This window comes from Choloepus didactylus, chromosome 13 (assembly GCF_015220235.1).
Source record: "Choloepus didactylus isolate mChoDid1 chromosome 13, mChoDid1.pri, whole genome shotgun sequence".
Classification (NCBI taxonomy): Eukaryota; Metazoa; Chordata; class Mammalia; order Pilosa; family Megalonychidae; genus Choloepus; species Choloepus didactylus.
The window spans coordinates 94,104,233-94,130,671 of NC_051319.1; the positions used below are offsets into that span (position 1 = coordinate 94,104,233).

General features: G+C 37.7%; 1 protein-coding gene across 8 annotated transcripts in view; it reads right to left on the reverse strand.

Annotated features, from left to right (window-relative positions):
- The window catches only part of CSNK1A1 (casein kinase 1 alpha 1), a 48,795-nt gene extending 22,621 nt beyond the window's left edge, over nt 1-26,174 (reverse strand). For 6 of the 8 annotated variants that reach the window (XR_005211493.1, XR_005211491.1, XR_005211492.1 and 3 more), the window contains exons 1-3: nt 25,504-26,174; nt 24,746-24,852; nt 2,733-2,859 (exon numbers count right to left, since the gene is read on the reverse strand). Coding sequence is in view for 3 of the 8 variants with exons in the window: in XM_037802284.1 (XP_037658212.1) it covers nt 2,733-2,859; nt 24,746-24,852; nt 25,504-25,626 (357 nt within the window). In the remaining 5 variants the exon portion in view is untranslated. The remainder of the gene's footprint in view (nt 1-2,732; nt 2,860-24,745; nt 24,853-25,503) is intronic. The other 2 variants (XR_005211494.1, XR_005211495.1) reach the window with 2 other exon arrangements.
- Between the last annotated feature and the right edge of the window lie 265 nt (nt 26,175-26,439).

The following is a 26,439-nucleotide window of genomic DNA, read 5'->3' on the forward strand; positions in this document are numbered from 1 at the left end:
CTCATATTTCCACCAGTAGTATTTGAAATTATTCTTTTTCCTGCTAGCAAAGTCATTTTAACTATATCTAAACTTTGCCAATTCGACAGGTAAAAGCATGTTAGCTCACTTATATCATCCCCTAACACTTAGTTTGGACATCTGATCATTTTTACCAGTCATTCGAGTTACTGTTCTATGAACTGACAAGCTATACTGCTGGCCTGTTACTCTATTGGCTTGTCCTTCTCTTGTCAATTTTAAGTTTTTTTTTTGCATATAAGACACTTTTAATCTGTCATGTTACATACATATTTAAATATTTTTCATTTGTCTTCTTGACTTTATTTGAAGTACCTCTTATAGATAGAAGCTTTTAACTTTCAAATTTATCAAATAATGCCTAGATTTTCTGTAAGATACTTACAAGTTGTATTTTAAAATGTTTTCCTAATCCAAAGACTGAAAACATTATCTTTCTGTCCGTATCTTTTTGCTCTTCTCACCTAGTGTCAGGATGCTACTTTTTCTCATTATTTTCCCCAGAACTTCTATTACCATGGATATATAGATTCTAAATCTCATCCCTCTACCTTGACAAATGTCTTTTTGAAGCTTGGCATTAAGCCACTCCAAACTATTTACTGCATACCTTCAAAGAGATAAGATACAGTGTATAAATACCAACCTTAGGCACAGTGGCAACTTCTACTTTAAAAGAAGCAAAAACAAAACATCTGGCTCATTTAATGTACATGTATTTATCCTAGCTAAGCTATACCCATCATTAGACCATGACTATTAAATCACCAAGCAAAGGGGCATGCAGAAGATAATTAATGACTGACTGAAAACTTGTGGCTCACACTCCCTTTATTCGGTATACAGACAGATGGGTGGAAAAATGGGGACAAAAATTAGATGAAGAATAAATAGGGTGGGATGGAGGGGATGGAAAGATTTAGGTGTTCGTTTTTGCTTTTATTTTTATATAGAGTAAGGAAAAGGTTCAAAAATTGATTCTGGTGATGAATGCACAACTGTATGATGGTGCTGTGAATAAGTGATTGTACAGTGTGGATGACTGTAGGGTTGTGACTGTATCTCAATTAAACTGTATTAAAAAAGTAAATGAAAAGTGGGGGGAGGAGGGGAATGGGATGCTTCGGGTATTCTTTTTTATTTTAATTTTCATTTTATTTTGGGAGTAATGAAAATGTTCAAAGTTTGTGGTGATGAAAGCACAACTATATGACAATACTGTGAACACTGATTGTACACTTTGAATGACTGTATGTTATGTGATTATATCTCAATAACATTGCATTAAAAAAGATAATTAATGGCACAAACTACAGATTACTTCAAGTGCTGCCTATGATTTACACAGTAAGACTTACCTGTTACCTCCTTAATGAATGCTTTTTTCCACTTCACCCCCCAATACCTGAATTACATTTTTTCTCCTATGTTACCAGTGTATACAACACAGACTTCTATCACTTAAGGTCTTATTTTTCCTTCTTTCTCTACCAGACTCTAAGTTCCTAGAGGGAAAGGACTGGCTCATATTCTTCTCTGTACTCTCTAGTAACACAGTGGAAGGTCCTCAAGCATTGTTCACTGTAGGAATGCCTGTGTGTGTGTTACCTAGCCTACAGAACATAAGTTTTAACTATTAAGATTCACCCTAAAACACAATCTTTTAATGCTTTTTTTTTTTTAATTTATGGTTCACATTATGTACCATAAATAAAACATTATAATTTGCTAATATTTGCTTAAGCCATCCATAGCTTTTAATGTCAAGTTTAAGTTTGGAGAATATCATGTACTGATTACAGAAAATGAGCACTACTTTCTAACTCTGAATTTACAGATTGTCTAAAATTCCACCTCAAATGTCATTTCTATTTACTCCTTCATTTTACTTTCTGACATCCAATTTTTGTTTAAGAAATGCCATCCTCACAGAATTTTGCCAGGCACATGAAGTTTAATTTGATGTGTTTCCAACATTTTGCTGCCCTTGAAGGTAATGAGTGTTGCTCACAATTAAAAACTCTTAATTACTTGACTCTGACCTACTATTTTAACTGAATTACCTTTTCCCTCAAGACTTATTCCTAAATCTACCCCCGAACCCTAAAATTATTTAAAACTAATTTTCCTTATTTTCCTAAGATCAAACAATCTAAAAATTGGCCATAAGATGCACTCTAACCTCCACCAATGCATGAATCTTATTTGTTACAACTCCAAAAACTTCCCCAGTTTTGCTTTAGCACTACCAATGACAGAGAATCTATTACTTCAAGAAGTGTCTACTTGGTCTACCTACTTTCTGTCTCTATGACTATCTCTATTCTAGCTATTTCTTAAGTGAAATCATAAAATATTTGTGCTTTTGTGCTTATTTCACTTGGCATATTTTCAAGATTCAGCCATGTTATAGCACTTCTGAACCTCTTTCTCAAACAAAATCTTTTAAGGAAACCTGCTACATGCAATACTAAAACAAATATACCCCCATCTGAAGGAATAGCGTGAAAACTATTCACAGAGGAGCAACAAGAAAACCAATATAATTCCAGTTTTTGTCTTGTACCCATAGGAAAACATCCAGAAGTCATATCAGACTAGTGTACCTTAACGAGTATGCTCTACTCAATAGTGGCACACAAGATAACAATCTAGCTTATGAACATTTGAAGTGAACAGCAATTCCATATTCTCAACAAAATTTCACATACCTGGTCAGCTAACATAAGTACAGTTTTCATCGTGAACCTTCTTGAGCAGAAATTGAAGAGGTCTTCGAGGCTGGGTCCAAGAAGATCCATGACTAGCACATTGTAGTCTTTTTCCTGACCATACCACCTAACAAAACAAAAGGGGAAAAGGAGAGGGGAAGGCATTTATAAAAAGATGATTATTATTTAATATCACCAAATTTTTAAAATTCTTAAAACTCTAAGATTAAGATATATGTTTGTTCAAGGATGTGTGCAGCTTGCTCTCATATGTTCAGAAGACAGAGCAATAGATGATGGATGATAGATAGGGAAGGAGGGAAAGATGGTGTGACAGGACGTTCAAGTTAGTGGATCGGGGTATCGGGGGAGGGGGTCAGGATATGCTGGAGTTCTGTGTATGGGTTTTGTATTTTTGCAACTGTTCCTTTAAGTGTGAATTTATTTCAAAATAAAATTAAAAAAAAAAAAAAAAAGATACAGTATCCCACCTCTGCTTAGGTTTTAAGTTTTCCTCTATTCAGAGGATGAATCCCCTGCTTAATTAAATTGTCCAACACAAAATAAGACTTTTTTTTCTATCAAATTATCCCACTCTCATCACTCTGGTGGACATTCTTATGCACTATATAGATAACACCTCTTAGGTTTTAATGTATTGGAATAGCTAGAAGTAAATACCTGAAACTACCAGACTCCAACCCAGCAGTCTGGACTCCTGAAGACAATTATATAATAATGTAGATTACAAGGGGTGACAGTGTGATTGTGAAGACCTTGTGGATCACAGCCCCTTTATCTAGTGTATGGATGAGCAGAAAAATGGGGATAAAAACTAAAGGACAAATGGGGTGGGATGGGGGGATGATTTGGGTGTTCTTTTTTCACTTTTATTTTTTATTCTTGTTCTGGTTCTTTCTGATGTAAGGAAAATGTTCAGAGATAGATTGTGGTGATGAACGCATAACTATGCTATCATACTGTGGACAGTGGATTGTATACCATGGATGACTGTACGGTGTGTGAATGTATTTCAATAAAACTGAACTTAATTAAAAAAAAATTTATCCCACTCTCCTACAACATTAGGATTACAAGGCAGCCTGAACACATCTTACCAGGATAGCCGAATTTCAACAGTCCATCTACCACTGATTACACATATGACCTTCGGCAAATTCCTTTATCTCACCTGGCCTCACTTCCTAATCTAAAAAATGAGGAAGACTATACCAATGATTCCAAAATGTTTCAGAAAGCCACGATTCCTTCTATTATAACTCCTGTGCCATCTCCTCCTGAACTGCATTTGATCAAAAATTAATTGTTCTTTCTAAAAAGGAGTCACACTTTGCTTAGTTTCAGATCACAGAAAATAAACAGTATTTTATTTGCTTCTAACTGTAATCACATTCTATCTCTCCTGTACTGTATTACTGTTATTACTGTAAATAAATATACAATTGGCCCCAATATCTCACTGTAAAGTAAAGAACTTAGCTAATTAAAAAGGAGGCCTGGCCTTGTCCTGGCTCCTAGGAGGTGGCATTCTAAATCCTTGGAATTTTCCATCATAGGAGCATCTTCTGTTATTCATAATGGGCCCCAGACAACCTGACAGTTTACATTAACAAGATGACTCAAAGCATGGCAGGCCTCACCAGTAATCTTGGTATAGGGTGGAAAAGGGGGACAGACCACATCAGAAAGACCAAACGTCATTAGAGGGTTGGGGCTTTGAGCCACTTCCCATCAATCCAACCTGTGGGGGAGGGGATGGAGGTTGGAGATTGAATTTAACCATATAGGCACTGATTCCATCAACCATGCCTACATAATGAAAGCTCTTAAAAACTCAGATTCCCAAAGCTCCAGTGATCTACCAAGACTGCTAATACAAACCATTATGCCTAGAGGGTCATGTGTTCTGACTCTGTGGACAGACACAGAAGCTGTGGGTTTGAAACCCTCTTAGACCTTGCCCTATGTCTCTTCTTTTGTCTTCCTGTTATAATAACACTATAATTGTTAAGTATAGCACTTTCCTATGTTCAGTAAGTTGTTCTAGTAAATTACCATATCTGAAGTAAGACAAACATTGCCTCCCCACTACCCCAAACCTTGCAGTTGGCATCTGAAGGGCAATCTTGTAAAGGATTACTCTTTATCTGTGGGGTCTGGCCTAACTCTGAGTGGTTGGAGTGAGAATTCTATTATAGTTGAGACAGAAGTCATTGCAGTTATTTGAAAATACCCACTGCTAATTTCATAGACCCAAGGACTGGGAATCACTGGAATAAATGATTTCAAGTTTCTCTATGTCTATGATTCTGGGGAGGGTACTTTCCTAAAAAGCACTACCATTTCTATTTCAAATCGACCTAAATTAAAAATTATCCTTGGAAAGAGAATTGGCCAATTATTATAATGTTAAAAAAATTAAGTTATTTTGAAGCTTAGATTGGGGTAATTTCTTCAAATTCTTCTAAGAAATGATACCTACTCAAGATTTACCACATTTTAAAAGTTCAACATTATGTTTTAAAAAAACTTCAAAGGGTGGGGGTAAAGGGAGGCGTACAAAAAAAAAAGCCAAAGCCTGTGTCAGAAACTTAACAAGTATCAGTCTAGTGGGAAATTGTTTAGTGCTTGTAGTGCTATTTCACTGATATATGCCAATGACTTAACGGAAATCAAGATTAAAACTGGAGCATGGGGATTTAATATTTTAATAATTATAATTTTCTAGAAAATGCAAAGTTAACTCGGGAGGTATACTATCCTTATGTCTCTCATTTGAGAAAGTGTCTATTCTAAGTGGTCACAATAGCTTATTAACTGAAACAATATACCTTAACAGCACCTACCAAAACTACAGGCATTTAAGGCTGGAACCAAGAAGGGAAACAAAATAAGCCTCAAATCAGTTAGCTTTAGTTTCAGACCTATGTAGAAAGGTCCCATATTCAGGTACAATGAATATGCTCCCTATAATATTACGTTGTGTAAAAGGTTCTGATAAGGGGACATTATGCTTAAAAAGCACAGGTTCCTTCCTACCACTTTTGCTTCAACTTGCTCTTGAAAACTACTTTGCAAAAATGACACAGAGATAACTGTCACAAACATGCAAAAAGGGAAGCATTATTTTCACATCCTCTTTACAGAATAAGGTAAACAATGCAACCCTGATGGGAAAGTGCCCACCACCCTAAGAAAAGAAATAGGAGGTGTGCCAATGTGGTTACAGAGTTGGTCCATCCTTATTGCACTGAAAACCAACCACTAAGCTGTTATTTCCCCCCTTCCATCCTTTAATTCAATGTGACATTCAACACCCTTCACATTCATACAAACATTTACTTGAAAGAAGCCCACAGTGGTGTGTATTTTGGGGCAGGTGTGTGTGTGTGTGTGTGTGGGGGGGGGGGTGGACAAGAATGGGGATGAGTAGAAAGCACTTATCAAATTGATATAATATTAAAAGATAAATGATGAACAAAGTGAATAATGTTCTTTCCCTTTTATTTTGTTCTTTTTCCCTTTTTCCTCTTCCTTTTATTTAATTCCAGAGGTTAATCTGCACTAGGGAGCTGTCAGAAACTTAAAAATAAGTCTTTGCCATTATTAAGTGACCGACACTAAGAATAAGTAAGAATTGTATCAGATTTTAAATATAAATCTAATTTATCTCAGTTTTAAAGAAAAAGAGATTGATTCTATACAAGAACAAAAATCCAGAAAAAAAAGTTAAGGCACTGAGGGTAAGGTACAACAGGTAAATAGGCAAAAGGGAAAGTATAAACCCACCTTCCAAGACCTCAGCTCATCTCTACATAGGCAGCTTTCTACCAATGGCTCACTAACATAAAACTGTAACATAAAACCAAATTTCACCACCATCCTTCTAAGCCCAAATATAAACCTAAAATACCAAAGATATAAATTCATACTTCATAATATTCATGTAATTATATATTATTCCATAAAGCACTTTTAAAAGAAACCATCTACAAAGTAAGCCTTTAACAGAACATTACCATAATAATTATTAACTGGGGAAAACGAGATGAAGTCAGAAAACACTTGAATCAAACTACTGGGCATTTATCTCTATACATGCTTTTCTCTATATACTTACTATATATACTATGTTCAATGAACATAAAGCATATCCACTATCTTCAATACCAAGAAAATAAATATTCCATTAAAATATAAATATTTCAAAGGTATTTTTTTCTGAGGAACGACCATCTATGTAGCTCCAAAATAACGAGGTCTTTCTGCTCTAAACTGATTCGTACTATAACTCTACCTGTGCTCAATTTCATATAACATAAATGTTTAATTAAGAAACAGGTGTTTCTATCTTTTATACTTCCCTTTAGTCTCAAGGAATTTGTAGCCTACTTTTCTAACGCTAACACCACCCCCTCCCATCTGTGCTAGCCCATGCAGATACTAATTACTCACCTATCTATAAAGGAACCAGGAACGGTCTTCTGCTTTTCTAAATCTTACTTATTCTTAGTCTCTACTTTAAAGCTCCATGTTTTCCACTTCTATTCCGAGAGCTTCTATTTTCAATCCCAATCTCCTAAAGCCCAGATGAAAAGGATATCTTCCTTAGGCAGCCTATCCCACACTGATATACTATTTCAAAGAATTTCCACAACTACTGCTTATTGCCTGTATCACACAATCAGGGTTAACCCTTAAACAACACAATAATATTCAGGTACTTTGGTGTGTCTTGATACCTGGTTCTTTACTGAATCTGGGTAATGAACAAGCACCAACTTGATTATCTAAGTCACTTAACCTTAAACATACCAACCCAAAACCTCACTCCTATTCTCTACTTTCTAGTTATCTTTGAACTAGAAACTCAGGCCTTGTTACAGACAATTTTTATGTAAGTACAAGATGGGTTACTTGACTAAATGCACTGTGGTAAAGTGATACACATATTGTTGGTGATCAGATATCTATGAGGAAAAAAACATTTGGTTTGGAGCTTAATTTTTCAATATTTTCAAAATATCATCTAAGAGAATCAAGTAATATGCTGGATGAAAGTTAACAAAAAATTTGCAGGGGTCTCGTTTGTCATTTTTTTTTTTAAATCAATACCTTTAGACACAAGTGTTACCTGAACGATCAAGGAGGTAGGCTGAAGAATGGTTTACAATTTATAAAACCATCACAACATACGTAGAGCATCAAAACAGAACCTTAAGTTCCGAAGATGTTAAAGCAAGATCTCTGCTTTCATCTCTTTTCCTCTAAACCCATATTCCAAACTAGTTAGAAAATTAAGACTCAAAAAAAGAAAGCACAAATGTAAGATGATATATGTACAAGTATCAGTATTTAAGGATTAGCCTCTACAAATGGTAAGCAGTGAGGAGATGATGGGAGCAGGGGAGGGAGTGACAATAACATGAGGACCAGTTAGGTAGGAAGTATCACATTATAGCTAGAGATGTGAAAATCTGAGACAGACTTTTTCCCCCTGAGAAATCTCTTTAGGAATTCAGAAATATTTTTGGAATAAAGAATAAAATGACTGTAATGAAACGTAGGTACTGGTATGAGACTAGGAGACCTAAGGACATCTAAGAACAATAAATCATTATAATTATTACAGCATACAGTTCAGATTAAAGCACTCAAATGTGTGTTGGTTCCATCCCTAGGAAAAGAACAAAAATAACAGCCAAGAAATATAATTACTTGTTTAATGAAATCCTTCCTTCAGAATATCAATTCGATAAGAGGAAACATAGTGTCTGTCCTGGTTAAAACCCTGTATTCCCAGCATCAGCACAATGCCTTATACACAAGAAATGTTCAGAAGCATTAGTTGAATGGATTAATAAATGAGTGAGAAGCCATAACAGGCTACTGAGCACTTGATTTGCCAGACGAGGAAAATAAAACCAAGCGCGCGCACGCACGCACACACACACACACACACAAACATTCCCTGCACTGAAAGTCTGAGGTCATCAGGTTATAGCATCTACTCATCTTTGATTAAATAAGTCAAATAATTATAAAAGTTTAAAAGTGAGTTTTAGTAGGTAAAATGTCTTTAGATTATGAATGTCAAAATCTTCCTAAGTCTAAATTACCCTAAATATGAAATGATAAATAGCATAGAAGAAATTTTACCTACTAAAACTGTCACTTTTAAGCTTTTTAAATTATTTGGTTTTGCTGTGTGTGTGTTTTGGTTGCAAACAATTCAACTGCAGTAGTTAAGAAAGGCACCTCCCCTCCTTCATCCTAAATAACCAGGTTCTAACAGTTGGGCACTCTCTGTTATGCTGATCTGTGACCTTTGAAGTGATTATTGTAATTGTTTTGAGGTGCCATGAACCATACCCATTATAAGATGGCAAACTTAACTGATAAATGTTGTATGCATTCTGACGGCTCCACCAACCAGCTGTTCCCCCTCTCTTCCCTTCTCCTCAAGCCCCCCTACTCCCTGAGACACAACAATATTGAAATTAGGCTAATTAATAACCCTACCATAGCCTCTAAGTGTTTAAGTGAAAGGAAGAGTAAGTCGCAAGTCTCTCACAGTTGCAACCAAAAGCTAAAAATGATTAACCCTAGTGAGGAAGGAATGTCGAAAGCCAAGATAGGCCAAAAGCTAACCACCTTGCAACATGCAGCAGTTAGCCAAGCTGTGAATGCGAAGGAAAAGTTCTTGAAGCCAATGCTCATTTACCATTACGAAAACCTGTGACCCTTTAAGAATAAAGCTAAATCAACTCTGCCTGTACTCAAGAAATGGAACAAAGACTGGATCACAGCACATCTGTTCATAACATGATTTACTAGTATTTTACAGCCACTGTTGAGGCCTACTGCTCAGAAAGATTGCTTTCAAAATTTTTGCTCATCAACAATCTACCTGGTCACCCAAGAGCTCTGATGCAGACATACAACTGATGAATGGTGCTTTCATGTCTGCTAAGATAACATTCATTCTGCATTTATCATAATTACTGCTCATTTTTTCTTGAACCCCAGCAATATGGTTATCATTCTCACCATACTACCCAAAACTGTATTTCAAAGATCATAAATGATCTGATTTTGGTCAGTCCTTGCTGCCACTACTCTAACATTAGTAGTGGTGGTACCATACTGGGGGACAACAAGTGGAGAACTGGAAGCTCCAGGGGAAGTATTAAAATATACTTTTCCATTGGAAAGTGAAAAACATACCTATAGTTTCATGATACTAATTACAAAAGCATAATCAAATCTTTTCTAATGGGCAAATTCACAAAGACAGTAGATTAATGGTCATCTAGGGTGTAGAGGGTATGAAGTGATTGCTAATGGGTACAAGGTTTCTTTATGGGATGAAGAAAATATTCTAAACTTAGATTATGGTAATGGTTGCACAAATCTGTACATACATGAAAAATCACTGAACAGTACACTTTAAATGGATGAATTTCACATATTTACCTTATATCTCAATATCTCAATAAAGCTGTTAAAAAAAAATCTTCTCTAAAACTGCTATCATCTGATCTAACACTTATTAAGCACCTACCAGGTAACTGAAAATACAGATAAGCACAATGCACAATCTCTATTTTAAGGGATTGCTCTAAATGACAAGAGCAACATACAGACAACAACAAAGTAAACAAAGTGCACAGGGAGCAATTTATTCAGAAGAGATAAGGCTACTTAGAAAAGGTGGTTATCTGTGCTAGTTTTTGAAAGATGCCTGGATTATTTTATTAGCTGCCTAAATATTCTAGTTCCACTCTCTTCTCTATGGTTTCTTAGTGTCATTTCTTAAAAATCAATGCCCCCCCATCACCTACCATAAAAGCATAAGTTTCATACATGTAAGTCACCCCAAAATCTGGCCTATGCTATCCTTTCAATTTTATACACTTATTCATCACCAGACTACCCTCTGACCACTTCAATGAATCAAAAGCTCTTTACTGATCATCTACTGTTTAGTGGGCTCTGTTCCAGGCAAACCTCAAAGCGTTTAAAAGTCTCACTTTTCTACCTCTTAAATGTAATGACATCCTTTAACTTGAACAATCTACTATCCTGACTATCCTGTCATGATTAACTTTCAATCTCCACCACTTACCTTTTCAGTCCTCCTCAAATAATTTACTTCCTCCACTATCACTTCTATGCTCACCTGGCTCAGATCTAACCCCAATCGCCTGGCTTAAATTTAGTTCTGTTTTCTCTGATAACTTAATTACCAAACAGCTAAACTGTGATAACAAATCAACCACACTTCTTCCAGATATCCCCCAGCACATGATTTTTTGCACATAAAAAACTATCTGTAATACAAGTGCTTCTTTATCTACATAACATATTTAATAAGGCATAGTATCCAGAATATATAAAGAATTTTACAACTTAATACAAAGATAAATGACCTTATTAAGAAATGGGCAAAGGACTTTAGACATTTCTGCAAAGACAAACCAATATTCAATAAGCACGTGAAAATCACTCATTATTAGCCATCAGGAACATGCAAATCAAAACCACAATAAGATACTGCTTCATACCTATTAGTACGGCTAATAAGTTTGTTTTGTTTTGTTTTTTTAAATGGATAATAAGTGTGAGGATGTGGAGAAATCGGAAGCCTCATATGTTGCTGGTGGGATTGTGGAATGGTGGAGCCAATGGTGGAGTGGCTCCACAGATAGTGTTTTATGTATAAAGATACTAAGAGAATAATTTTGGAGGGATGAACCATTTTCACCACACTACATTAATTTGCTTAGCAAATGCTTTTAAAATGGAGCAAAGTGCTCCAGGTGAAAAAGTATCTGAAAAGTATACTCAAAAGTAGCTCAAATTCCGGACACTAGTGGAAAAATGAATATAAAAAGAAAACAAAGAATTATCCCGAAGCTTGATGTATTTCACTTTTTTAAAAACCTTTTTAAAAGTAACTTTCAAATTTACAGAAAAGTTGCAAAAATAATATAAAAATACTTAATGAACCCTGAAGACATAATATGCTGAGTGAAATAACCCAGACAGAAAAAGAGAGAAACTGTATGTTACCACTAATGTGAACTCTGTGAAAAACGTAAAATAAACATTTTATATTGTAAAATGTAGGGGACCTAGGGACAGACAGCAACTAGTGAAGGGGGAACAATAATCTAATAAGAACAGATAAACTATTGAGGGTAATCTCAATGCTATGGGAATGCTCAGGAATGCCTACAGTTTGAAGATTTTCTTGGGATATGGTAGGGACATATTGGAACCAATGCAGTTATTTTAGATTGTTTTTCTTATTCCTTTGTTTTGTTTGAATTTTTTTTAAATTTTTTGATAAAGTAAAATAAAAAAGCTATTGCATTTTTAAAAATAATTAGCTTCAATGTAGCTATTTAAGGTTATCTGGTTTTTCTCATGCCTTTGTTTGATTACGGTTTGTTAATTTTCTTGGGCTATGGTAGGAACATGTTGGAAGCAATGCAGGAAAAAAAAAAACAACAAAAAACCCAATACATAAAACTCCAATATACCCCCGCACCCAAATACCCAGATTTACCAACTTTAAGCATTTTGTGACATGTGTATCATTCTATCTGTCTGTAATCTAAACATTTGAGAGTAGGCTCCTCTAACACTCAACACTTCCAGGTTCATTTCCTGAGAACAAAGACACGCACCACATTAAGTACAGTTGATAAAAGTACAGCTGATAAAACTTATTTTTGAAGTAGAAGGAAAAGAGGAAAAGACACAGGATATGGGCTGGAAATGTTACATAAAATAGGAAAGGAGAAAACAGAAGAGGCAACCCAAGCTACTAGGAAAGGAAAGATACAACCAGAAATAAAAAGGCAATGAATAAATACGTAAATTGCTATCCACAGATTCTGCACAGACTTGAGCTAATAATAATACAGAAATGTAGTCATAAAAATAAACCTTTAAGTGACCAATGATTAAAAATTGGTCCAGTAAACCTGCAGTGGGGTTTAAGAATGGGAAGAAGGCTAAGCTGATAGTATATGCAACATTATGCAAAGAACATTGGACTAGCAGCTGGAAATACAAATTCTAGTCCTGGCTTTGCCATTTTCTTGTTGGCTCACTGGTCGAACAGTCCCAATGTCTCTCAAGAAATGCTGTGATAATTATGAGATACTCTTTGTAAAAGCACTTTGTAAATTATAAAGCATTACACAAATATAAGGATTACTTTTACTAAAAAAGCAGTGGCCCAAAAATTATGAAATGCAAACACCCAAGACAACAGTATTTGTTTACTTTAGTGGCCAATGCACTCTCAAACAGTCACAAACTCCTAACAGCTGAATACTAACTGGGGTGCCAAAACCTCAGCATAACATTTCTTAAAGTGTGGTCCCTTGGGTTTTAGTATAAATTACTTGGGATACTTGTTAAAAATACAGATTCTTGAGCCTTACTTCAGAATTGGTGAATCAGAAATCTGGGGACGAGGGTGTGAAATCCACATTTTAAACAAGTTCAAAGGTAATTATTATGCATGGTTGAGATTTAAAAAATGCCTTGCAGGAGTCACATGAATAGAGAGCCTTAACGGGATGGATCCTAGTGACTTGCCCCAATCCAGGCAATCTCTAGGGATGTGCCTGAACTTCAGGGTATATGTTTGGGGCTCATACTGAGTACACTGTCCCCCGATGCTAAGAAAACATCCACGGCCTCACAGTTTGAGATTTTGAGATCTTGCCCCCTAAATTTCAACAAAAGACAAATTCATAAATACATGTCAGGCCCACGGCAGATGCTCAGAAAGAATGTTTGCCTCACAAAATTTGTCTGTTCACAGAAATGTGCACCATATCTTAAAATTTACAGAAATTTTATGCTTCTTCCCAACGAACAAAGCAGCTGTAAGTCAGATCTCACATTCCCCTTTTCCTTTTCCATTAAGCCACCTAAGGACTCCCAAAATGGTTTGGCAGTGGAGAGAAATGTAGCAAATACTTAAGAGTAGCTTCCCTCAATTTCAGAAGGTTCATTTGCAAATCTCTTCACTGTACATTTATGATGGCACAAATGAAGCTTGTATATGGATATTTATGTACAGACTTCAGACACTACCACCATTATTCTTTCCTTTCTTAATAACAACAAAAAAGTCCTCAGTACAAAAAAGGAAACAACTTTCTGTTACTGAATTAGAACCAAAAGAAACCCCAAAAGGCCAAAAGCACTAATAGATGCTAACAGGTACTTAGCTGATCAAAGTCTGCAATAGTAAACCTTTGTATCATGTTAATGGACCTTAGCTTTTAATAACATAGTAGCACTTTTACATCAGCATTCAAAACTAAATGAGGAGAAGCAGAAGATGATAGCGGCATAGACAGGAGCAGAAGCTAGTTAGTCCCCCTGAAATAACTAATAAACAACCAGGAACAACAAGTAAATAATCTGGAATAACTTCTGGGGGACAAACATGACTGTCCACACATCATACATCAACGTGGGTTGGGAGGAGTGCCTGAGATCACAGCACAAAATCTTAAGTAAAAACTGCAGACCTGAGCCGAGAGGCTCCCCTCCACCCCAACCACAGCAGCCCGAACCGCAAAGCCTCACCGCTAGAGAGCAGCACTCTCTGAACAAGCGAATATACCTCAGCCCAGCTACAACGAGGTTTTAATTACCAAATGTGGACTGCTCAATACAAGCTAAGAATCCCCAAGCAGACAGAGGCTTTTGGTGACAACTGACCTTGGAGAACTGGAGGATCTCTCTGGGAGGGAGGGGGAGCCCAGAAGACCAGGTGCTATCTATGGTCGACGGGTGAAGCTGAGGGTGGCCCCAGACTGGCCCTGAAGAGGGGCTTTCTGTCCCTTTTTCAGCCCAGTGGAGAAAGCCTCAGCCCTTTTCAGTTCCCAGCGCTCTGACCTAGACAAAGGTGGAGATAACAGAGCCAGGGGGACTATTCAAATGTAAATGAGATCTCCCCAGGGGGTCTATCTTCCCTAAGAGGAAAGAGGCGATGCCAAGCTCTACTACCCGCCTTCCATTCAGAACCAGATCCCAGAGCCTGGGAGAAAACAGCCATGACCACACCTCCTTACACAAGTCTGGAATTACAGGCTGACAGGCACCACCTGCTGAGCAGAGGAGCACAGTGGCTCGAGTCTTCACAGGGTGCAACAATCTTCTAGGACACACCCTCAGGGAAACCTGATGCTGAATATTGCCTCCTTCTGAGACTTGAGCCTGTTCTGGTGAAGTCAGGTCAAATCAGGAAAACCTGATTGGGGTAACCAAGAAAACCAGATGCCTAGACAACAGAAAACTGCAACCTACATTAAGAAAAAAAGAAGTTATGGCCTTGTCAAAGGAACAAACTTACACTTGACTGACATACAGGAATTGAAACAACTAATGTTAGATCAATTCAAACAGTTTAGGGATGATATGGCAAAAGAGATGAAGCATATAATGAAAACACAGGGTGAACGTAAGGTAGAAATCAAAAGTTTGAAAAAACAACTGGCAAAATCTATGAAAATGAAAGGTACAACACAAGAGACACAACGGAGACAGAACAGCAGATCTCAAGAGGCAGAAGAAAACACTCAGGAACTGAAGAACAAGACACCTGAAAGCCTACGCACAAAAGAACAAATAGGGAAAAGAATGGAAAAATATAAGCAATGTCTCCAGGAATTGAATGACAACATGAAACGCAGGAATGTATGTGTCATGGGTGTCAAAGAAGAAGAGAAGGGAAAAGGGGCAGAAGCAGTAATAGAGGAAATAATCAATGAAAATTTCCCATCTCTTATGAAAGACGTAAAATTACAGATTCAAGAAGTGCAGCGTACCCCAAACAGAACAGATCTGAATAGACCCACACCAAGACATTTAATAATCAGATTATCAAACGTCAAAGACAGAGAGAATCTTGAAAGCAGCAAGAGAAAAGCGATCCATCACATACAAAGGAAGCCTGGTAAGACTATGTGCAGATTTCTCAAAAGAAACCATGAAGGCAAGAAGGAAGTAATGTGATAGATTTAAGATACGGAAAGAGAAAAACCATCAACCAAGAATTCTGTATCCAGCAAAACTGTCCTTCAAATATGAGGGAGAGCTTAAAATAGTCTCTGACAAACAGATAATGAGAGAGTTTGTGAACAAGATACCTGCTCTACAGGAAACACCAAAGGCAGCACTGCAGACAGAAAAGAATAGACAGGAGTGAGAGGTTTGGAACACAATTTTGGGAGATAGTAGCAAAATAAATGCAGGTAAACTGAACAAAGATGACTGTGAGGAAGGTTAGAAGCATGTGGGACACCAGAAGGAAAGAGGAAAGATAAAGACTGGGACTATATAACTCAGTGAAACCTAGGGTGCTCAATGATTGTGATAAAAGATACAAATGTTTTTATATGAGGGAGATTAAATCAATGTCAACATTGCAAGGTGTTAAAAATAGGGTGGGACTGGGGAAAAATACAATCAATGCAATCTAGAGACTATAATTAATAGAAATATTGTATTATGCTTCCTTTATTGTAACAAAGGCAATATACCAAAGCTAAATGCATATGGGGGGGGGGGACATTGGGGAGGGTGGTGTGACTCAGCATTGGTGATGTCTGACTCTTTACTTTGGTTTAATGCTAACTTTCCTTTTGTCACTTCTAGCTGTCAGGTTTTGTTTGTTTTGTTTTTCTCTCTTTTTTTTTCTTTTGTTTCTCTACCTTCTTTGATTCTTCCTTCTTCTTTGTGGAAGAAATGGAGATGTCCTTACATAGATAGTGGCGATGGTGCGGAATACATAAATACATGACTATACAGGGAACCATCGATTGTTTATTTTGGACAGAATGTATGGTGTGTGAACAAAACCGTCTTAAAAAATAAAATGGATTGATGAAGAAACCTTGAGGGCACTATATTGAGTGAAATAAGACAGACACATAAGGACAAATATCGCAGGGTCTCATTGATATGAACTAGTTACAATAGGTAAACTCATAGACATGAAATATGTAACCAGGATATAGAAAGAGGCTAAAGAATGGGGAACGGTTGCTTATTATGAGCAACTAGGGTGAAGCAGGGTGAACTTAAACATTTAGAAGTGGGCAGAGGTGATGGGAGCACATTGTGAGAATGACTAACAGTGCTGAATGATCTGTGAATGTGGTGGAAAAGGTAAGCTCAGAGTCATGTATGTCACCAGAAGGAAAGTTGGAGGTTATAAGATGGGAATGTATAAAACTGTGAATCTTATGGTAGACAATGTCTGAGATTAACTGTCCAAATATTAGAAATCTCTCTCACGAACTAGAGTAAATGCATGACACTATAAAAAGAAGTCAATAAAAGAGGGGCATATAGGAAAAAATATACACCTATTGTAAACTATATACTACAGTATATACATCAACAGTAACAAATGTACTATACCAATACTATGAATCAGTAATGGAGGGGGGTGGCTAGGGGTATGGGAGGATGTGAGTTTCCTTTTTTCTCTTTATTTCTTTTCTGGAGTAATGAAAATGTTCAACAAATTAAAAAAAAAAATTGTGGTGATGGATGCACAGCTGTATGATGGACCATGGGCAACTGACTGCACAATTTGGATCTTTGGATAATTTTATAGTTTGTGAACAATCTCAATTGAAAAAAAAAAAGTAAATGAAATGATACAGCCACATTTCTCTTTCAAAAATGGCTGCCATCTAGGAGGTTCAGCTGAATGCTTAAGAAATTGTCAAAGAGTTGATAAATTTTCCCATTAGGAATTGAATTTTGCAAGCATCAAGTATTTCTAAAATTCTACAAATATGTACAGTACCAAAGCTTTCTGCAGGGTTCCATTAAAAATGTAAATGTACCCCTACCTCAAACCATATAAAAAAATGAACTCAAAATGGTTCAAAGGACCTAAATATAAAAGCCAGAACTATACAACTCCTGGAAGAAAATGTAGGGAAGCATCTTGAGGCCCTTATGTTAGGGGAGGGTTTCTTAGACTTTACACCCAAAGCACGTGGCAACAAAAGAAAAAATGGGACCTCATTGAAATTTAAAATTTTTGTGCAACAAAGGACTTCATCATGAAAATAAATGACAACCTACAAAGTAGAAGAAAACATTTGGAAACCACATCTCTAATAAGGGTTTAATATCCAGAATAGATAAAGAAATCCTTCAACTCAGCAACAAAAAGATAACAACCCAATTAAAAAATAGGCAAAGGACTTAAATAGACATTTCTTCAAAGAAGATATACAAATGGCCAACAAGCAAACAAAAAGATGCTCAACATCATTAACCATTAGGGAAGTGCAGCGCAAAACCACGATGAGAATGGCTACTAATATTAAAAAAAAAAAAAAATGAAAACTCCAGCGTTAGAAACAGGAACACTTGTTCCCTGCTGGTGGGAATATAAAATGGTGCAGCTGCTGCGGAAGACAATTTGGCAGTTTCTCAAAAAGGGGAAATATAGAATTACCATATGATCCAGCAATCCACTTTTAGGTAGTAACCAAAAGAACTGAAAGTAGGGACTCAGATAATTTGCAACCAATGTTCAGAGCGGCAATATTCACAACTGCCAAAAGATGGAACTGTTCATCAACCAATGAATGAATAAGGAAAATGTGGTTTACAAACACAACGGAATGTTATTTGGCCATAAAAAGAAATGAAGTTCTGATACATGTGACAATATGGATGAACCTTGAAGGCATCATGTTGGGTGAAAAAACCCAGACACAAAAGGACAAATATTGTATGATCTATGATATGAAATAATTAGAATAAGCAAACTCAGAGTCAGAATCTAGAATACAGGTTAGTGGGGGACAGAATGGGGAATTAAGGCTCAAAACGTACAGAATTTCTGTTTGAGATGATGGAAAACTTTTAGTAATGGACGATGGTGATGGTAGCACAACACTATGAATGAAATTAACAGGACTGAACTATATAGTTGAATGTGTTTAAAAGGGAAAATTTTAAGTTGTATATATGTTACTAGAATAAAGATTTCTTTTAAAAAATCCATGAAACTGCATAACATGAACAGCAAAGCCTAAGTAAAACAATGGACTAGCTAACTACAATTATTTAAATGTGTTTTCATCAATTTTAACAAATGTACACAACAATGCGAGGTGTTAAAAAAAAAAAAGTAAAAGCACATAGATTCAATGCAAGCTGAATTTCCTTACTATGAATCTTTCGTGCCTTCTTTATGACTAACATTATGGTAAGGAGCACATAAAAGATACCCATTTGGCTAGATAGTGTCCTTGCCCTCAAGGAGTTCCTAAAACGCTTTCTTGTAGGAATGCATCTGAGACATATGAAGAAGAAAATATTTTGTTTTTCAGAAAACAAAGCATTTGACTGCATGGACTTAGGTTGCACTTTCCAGTACCATGTTTCCTGGCAGAAGATTTCCTGAATCATTAACCTTTTAGTTCATACAAGGAAATGTGTAAATTAAAAACCTCGTCTTACAATACTGTAGTTCTAGGAAAAGATGGGGTGGGAAGGGGTGGGCAGGAAAGCAGTAATCACTAATCCCCGAAACATGGTTCTCCAACTGCTGCACATCAGAATCATCTGGTTGCCTAAGTGACCATCCTGATGCCGAGGTCATACCCCAAACCAATTAAATCAAAACGCCTAGGGATAGGAGCCAGGTGTCAACAGTTTTTAAAAATCCCCAGGTGATTCCAATGTGCGGCAAAATGTGGGAACAACTGATAGAGTAGAAATCATACCTTAGTTATGTTACTTTAGGCAAATTGTTGTAATGATCATATGCAATGCCTGGATAATAGTACTTTTTTTTTCCTTGTATGTAAAGGGAAAGAAATTAGGTCTTAGCACACTGAATTCAAACGATCCCCTTATTTCTACAGTATACACAGATGTTAAGAAAAAATAAAAAGCAATTATACGTTAAAGTTACAACAAACTATTTTTGCATCAAAGAATGGAAGAGGTGTCTTTTATCCCATTGATCCTATCAATTTATATAATGCATTGAAAAAATCTCTTAAGATGTAGTTGGTCTTTTACAAATGAAAAGTGACTTGACAAATTATAGAATTCACTCGAGGTTTACATCTACATGGCATTACAAACAGAACACTAACTTCGACTCTCAATATAATGGTCTTTCCACTTCCCTTTATACTGAGGATGAAAGAGAAGTCTCTCCAGTCAGCCTTTTTTTGTACAGCACTTCCAAAGTCCCCAATAAAAAGGCCACAACACACGCCACTGATCACTCACAAAGGAAAGGCAGTATTCTAGTTTTTCAAAGACAAGAATAAGTTAAAGGTCTCAACTATCACGAGTATTCACGACCATCATCTGATTATTTTATCAAGTCTTATAGTGTTCTTTAAGGTGATAAACAATTACTAACTTGTAGTGTTGCATATAGTCAAACATCAAATCCAGAATAATATATAACTATGATCCAATCAAATATCAACATTTTTTAAGCCTATGTTCACAGAACGAAGCTGACCAAGCATTTGCAGTATATACACTTTTTTTTAAACACACCCCAAAACCCTATCCATCCAATATTCTTTCTCTCAAAAGGGGTATGGGTTATAAATAGGTCACTTGCATTTATGTAAGAGCTTTTCAGTTTGGAAATTCCTTTCACACTATTTTACAAATGAGAAAACCATGCCCCACCTTTATAAAGTGACATGATACAAGAAACATTTTTAGGGTGCTATGCCAGGACTAGATTCCAGACAATCTGTCCAAGAGGAAGAAAAAGAAGGGTAGGATAAAAACTGAGACAATGGTGTGTGTGTACATATGTGAGAAAAGACATAGTAAGTATGTGCACAAGCGTGTTCTTCTCAAAGGAGGTAAGAGTCTAACATCCCCAAAAGGTTAAAAAGTAGAGCTGATTTACAGTCCTGTTTACTCTCTTTTCCTATTCTCTGCGTGAGGCCAAATGCCACAAAGTGAAGGAGGCTGAGTATTATGGCTCTTTAACACTGAATTCAAAAGGGTGGGGTATGTGAGCAAGCATGATGTGACCTTGACACAAAGGTGATAATGGCTCAGAGTAGAACTGGGAGTCAGGAGAGTCTACTAATCCCTCTGAGACTCAATGGTCTAATTTGTATGATGAGGAAATAGGCTACATCTCTCAGGTTTCATCCAGCACCTTTAGTATACCATGGATTCAGTTACCCTATGAATCAAAATCACATTTCTCATGTAACTGGTGATCTGTAATGCATCTCTCTAGTAAAGAAGGTACCCAATGCAGGTGTCATCTTTTGTTCTCCGATAACAGCATTTAGACTCTTATTTACTATTTACGGGCTATATGCTCAGTGCCAAAAAGCCAAGATTAAAATCTAAATAGCTTTTAACAGTGAAGAGTAAGGATTAACTAGTGCTTCACAAATATCTTAGTAAGATACTATTCTCGAATACTTGACATTCAGACAGCAAAAAAACAAGACAGCAACAATTCTCCCACCCCCTCACCTTATTTATACATGATTTCCTTACACAATTCCATTAATTCACTTCCTTCTAAATGGTTACTCTATGGTTTACCTGGTGCAGAGGCATTTTTACGTCTCATGTGGTACCTCATTTCTAAAATAACATTTAACTACTAACCCCTGAAAACAGGTCTTAAAATATCAGAGCTGAAATTTCTGAGATCAACTAGGCCAGTAACTTACTTAAGTAGGGAATCCTTGTTCAAACAAAACCCTACCCAAAAGCTAGCATGCAAAAGCAAACGGAAATTAATAGTTTTCCAGCAGAGGGTAGGGAACCCTAAACCTTTCAGTTTAGTACTCTCCTTTCCTGCCCCAACAAAATTAGAAAATTACTAACTTAGTAAAATCCTCTTTTTATTTCATACATGAGGAAACTGATAGGCTCAAAGAGGTTAAGGGACTGACTGACCCAGATCACTCAGTTAAAACCACATGACAAAGAGCTCAAACCTCCAATCCCTGACTTAGTTAAGTGCTCTTTTTTGCTCTATCATAATTGCGATTCTTTATAGAACACATTAATTCAATTCAGAAGTGGCACAAAGAAAGGGAAGGCTGTAGCAGAAATACACTACTTTCAGTGAGCTCACAGATGTCAATTCACAAGATCCAAGAATTTCAGTTTCTTAAAGTAAGAGTCTGGATGCCATTCTCTCATTCTAGCTCTTTAAACTGAATGCAGGTTTCTATTTAACAGTAGGCCCCTCAAATTACACAGCAAGGGCCTTATCAGGCAGGTCTGCTATGTAGGCCAGGTCATTTTCAATCCTTTTTTTAGGATACCCCTAAGTGTCTTACAGCAAATCCTATAAAGAGAAAACTCTGGGGGTGGGGTGAGGGGTGGGCATATCTGAAGGGTAAATGCTGCAAAATTTAAATTTTTTAAATTCACGTCAACTTCTAAAATGCTGGATAAATGTAACAAAAACAAAACACACACAAATAATACACTGTATAACACATGGAATGCCTTAACCTACCTAAAACTAAACCAATCAAATTTTATATTTATCAAGTAAACATGTACTAAGTATGCACACACACACACACACAAATGTGGAAATAAAGGGAAACAAACTGAAGGAATGGGAAGATGTTGCCACCCAAATAAAGAATGTTCATGTAAATCTCTTTTATTATACTTTCTCATTACACCAATGAACCACATTTGTTTCTATATACCTGACCCTATCACTCCCCAAACAAACTTACTCTTTTTCCACCCTCATCCAAACACTTACATTTCTGCCTTACAGACTACCCCAAGAAACCCTTGGATGCCCTCACCAACTAGTTCAAGCTTCCTCCCTAAGAGCCAGATCCTGAAATCCCATCTCTTCTCCCAAGAACTTAATCTAGAAAGGCTGAATTCTATTTAATGTAAATTGTATCTTAAAAAAAAAAAAAAAAAAACTGATTAAAACCGAAAAAACGAACAAAAAACCTACCCAACATGAAAATTATACTATGTTAAAAGGATAAAATTGTTCTAAACCAAAGTGCTCTATTCAGATGTGAATCATCTAACTCCAAGATAATTATTGTATTGGCATAGTCAAAAAGAACTACAGCTGGGGATGCTAAAAGAACCCTAAGTGTGATATTGTAAAAATACTTTCATAAAGTATATTGAATGAAATGAAAATAAAAATGAAAAAAAAAAAAAGAGCCCTGTTTGAACCTGGTCCGACTTCAAATGCATGCTGAAGGCAGGAAAAATGTACATGAAATGCATTACTTAAAAATTACGAGTACACATTTGTTCCAATTAACTAATTTCTTAATTGTACAAGAGCCCTCAACTGTAAAAAATTTTAAATTTCTAGGTTAATTTGACTGACATTTTCCATCTGGGGAAGGAAAAAGCCAGATGTTTTAATGCAGCTTTTCATTCTTCCACACTAACAAATTTACTTTTCCAGACAATAGGTTTTTTTCGGGCACCTAAAGCACTCAAAATCTCAAATCTGGATCATCTCAGTTTTCACAATGCTCTTTACCTTATAAAATAAGCCCATAATTTTCTTCAAAATAATTTACTTGCTCACTTATAACCAACACTACATTTTATCATTCACATTCTTCATTAAAAAATGTCTTTTCAGTAATGGAAATTTTTTAAGGAGAATGTTATTTTGGTTGTTTCCACATCAGAATTAGTGTATATATTCCAGTCCTTAATAGAAGACCTGCGGTTGATAATTTCTTGCAAACAAGAGGCTACAAGTAAACACCATTTCACTTAATTCTCAACTATATCCAGACCTTTTTGTAAATGTTATTTTTAAGTGTCGAAAAATGGCTGGATTTTAAACTATATCTTAGTCTTTGTTCTAGGAAGATGCTCTTTAAACAAACTATTCTAAAACCCTGTAGAATTAACCATTTAAAAGAATACAATGTCTTTTTATCTGATCTTTTCTCCTGATTGACTATTACTATCTGCCTTCACCAACATCCCAACCCCCAAACGGCCACAATTTCCCTGATGTGAAGTTTTACTGACACATAACTCAACAGGTTAAAATTACTTGTCAAACTGCGGTTAAGTAATTAAGCTTTCTTTCAGTACAGCTGATACGAGCAAATTTCAACATTAGTTAATGGTGCTCAAACTGCCTTTACTAATAACTATAAAAATTTGGTACACGGACTGAAATGTACCAAACACTACTGTACATGAAAGGAAAGAGTAATTAACACCCTTAGGAGAAAAAGGAAGGATTTTGCATAGTGTAATTTGTCAATTTCGTGTCGCATCTGCTGCAGAGATTTCGAACAGGCTGCCACTATGCCACTGACTTTCCTCTAACCCCATTCCCTCCTGCAGCTTTATTCTCAGCTTTTCAAAGGTTTAATCCCCTCAGGACTTCTAAAGGGGGAATCAAGGTAACACAACATGTGAACCCAAGCATAGCAAAGGGTAGGAGAATGGGGTTGAGTCACGTCGTTCCGCCATTTTCTAAGCGGAGGAGGAAGACATGTTGGAACAAAAACACAACAAAAGAGCAGCCATTTCCCAAGCTAGCTCCAATAGCAACCCGAACTGGCTAAGCCGGGTCACTCTGGCACCTTCAAATCTGCTTCAATGGACAAACTTAAGAACATCAGATGTGCCTACGTAAAGAAACAGCAGCCAACCCTTCCGCGTAGGGATCAAAGATGGCCCGCATACTAACTGCAAATAAAACATTCGGAAAGAAGGAAAGAATGACGGAAGCTAAATAGAGCAGAGTGTAACAAACTAAAATTTACTCAGTGATTGTGGCGACTCATGGTTCGCAGGAAATCTCCGGGTACAAGAAACCCAGGTAACTCAAATACCAAACCCGGATTCGGCTGGTCCTATTACCTGCATCTCCCCATCTCCCCAGTCCGTGCTTTCCCCAGTGGTTCGCCTGTACACTTATGGGTTCTTACCGTATGTGGGGGATGCCAACCCCACCTTGAAGAATCTTATAGAGTTTGCTCTCGTACAGCAACTGGGGATGCCTGGCCTTCTGAGATTCTAGTTTCACTGCCACTTCCTGCAAGGGAAAGAGGAGATGATGGCATCAACATCCCTAAGGATTCAGTGTCACTAGGGAAAGGAGGGGAGACATTAGCAAAGCTCCAACTCGCGACTACAAGGTGGAAGTGAAAGGCCGGGAAGAGAAAGCTCTCTTGGTAATTACAAAACGAGGCAACCAGCCTCAAAGGCCTCTTCATGGGTAGTGACGAAATCCGAACATCCTCTAAAGTGTTGGAAAATGATTCATCCAGAGAAGAGGCAACCTCTGAACTTAATGAGAGGCTTGGAAGGAGCTGAGCGTTCAGAAACGCCTATGAATCCGAATAGAATTATACATGAACATATCTACATGTACATTTATGCACATATAAAGGGACGAAGATCACAGAAATTGGATTTTGCCGTTCTCACCTTAAACAAGGGTTAAAAAAAAAGTTCAAGGAGGGAAAATTTTTAAAGCTAGGAAACTTCCAAGTTCACCCAACCTTGCCGTAGGGTTCTTTCCCTTTTAGGGAAAGAGAGCGGAGGAGGTTCCTAAGCTAGGAAAACTGGCTCCCCCTGGGCTTCCCAGTGCCTGAGTGCGGGGGAATGGAGGCCCGAGCAGTTTGGGGGTTGGGAAGGTGAGAAAAGGCGCAATGTTAGCATGAACCCCACCCCAAATGGTTACCTCGCCGTTGGTGATGTTGATCGCCAGATAAATGTCCCCGAAGGAGCCGGACCCGATCTTCCGTACCAGTTTATATTTCCCTCCGACAATGAATTCGGCCTTGGAGCCGCTGCTGCTCGCCATCCTGAGAGACGAAAATGGAGGGCTGGGGCCAAGCCCCAACACCTCTGGGAGGACAAGGGCCTCCGGGGCCCGTCCACGAAGCAAGGCTGCGGAGCAGGGCGGCAGGAAACGGAAAACGGAGGCTCTTTCTCGACGTTACAGGGTCCAAAATCGTCCGAGGAAAACCTGATCGCCGCCTCTCAATCAGGCTCCTTTTTGCCAGGCCGCAGTTTCTAAGCGGGTTTTCACGGTTACCAGGCTGGGCCACTTGTTTCTGGGCGGCCGCTGCTGCCTCGCTTTCGCGGCGACGTCGCGGACTGAAAAAGGGGCGCGGCGAGTTAGGGCGGCGCTACCGATGCCACCACTGCCGCCGGCTCCCGCTCGGAGGAACCCCTGTCACTCCGCCGACGCCGCCATCTTATTCCTTCGGCTCCAGCCAACACAAAATGCCCCCAGTCCCGGAGAGCCGCTCCTTCACAACGCAGAGCACTCTGGGAAAAAGATCTCCGGCTAAAGCCCCTAAGGGTCGGCAAGCGAAAGGGAGGGCGGAACCGGATCCGTGAGAGTCCCGACCCACGCTCCGAGCGTCACTACGTCACCGCTCGGCTGCGCATGAGCACTACACCCCTGCCGAATGCGCAGGCGTGCGGCCGCCTTCCCTCGCCCCCGCCCGGGGCTCACCTCCACATCCGGTTGTAGGTAGTTCCTCTCCAGCTCCAAGTTAGTCACTCTGGACTCGCCTAGTCTGGGAAAGGTCTTGCGGCCCCAGGCTTGGAAAGCATGTTAGGGAAAAGTCACCTTCGTTTTTCCGGAAAATGAAAGCTTCAGGCCTCC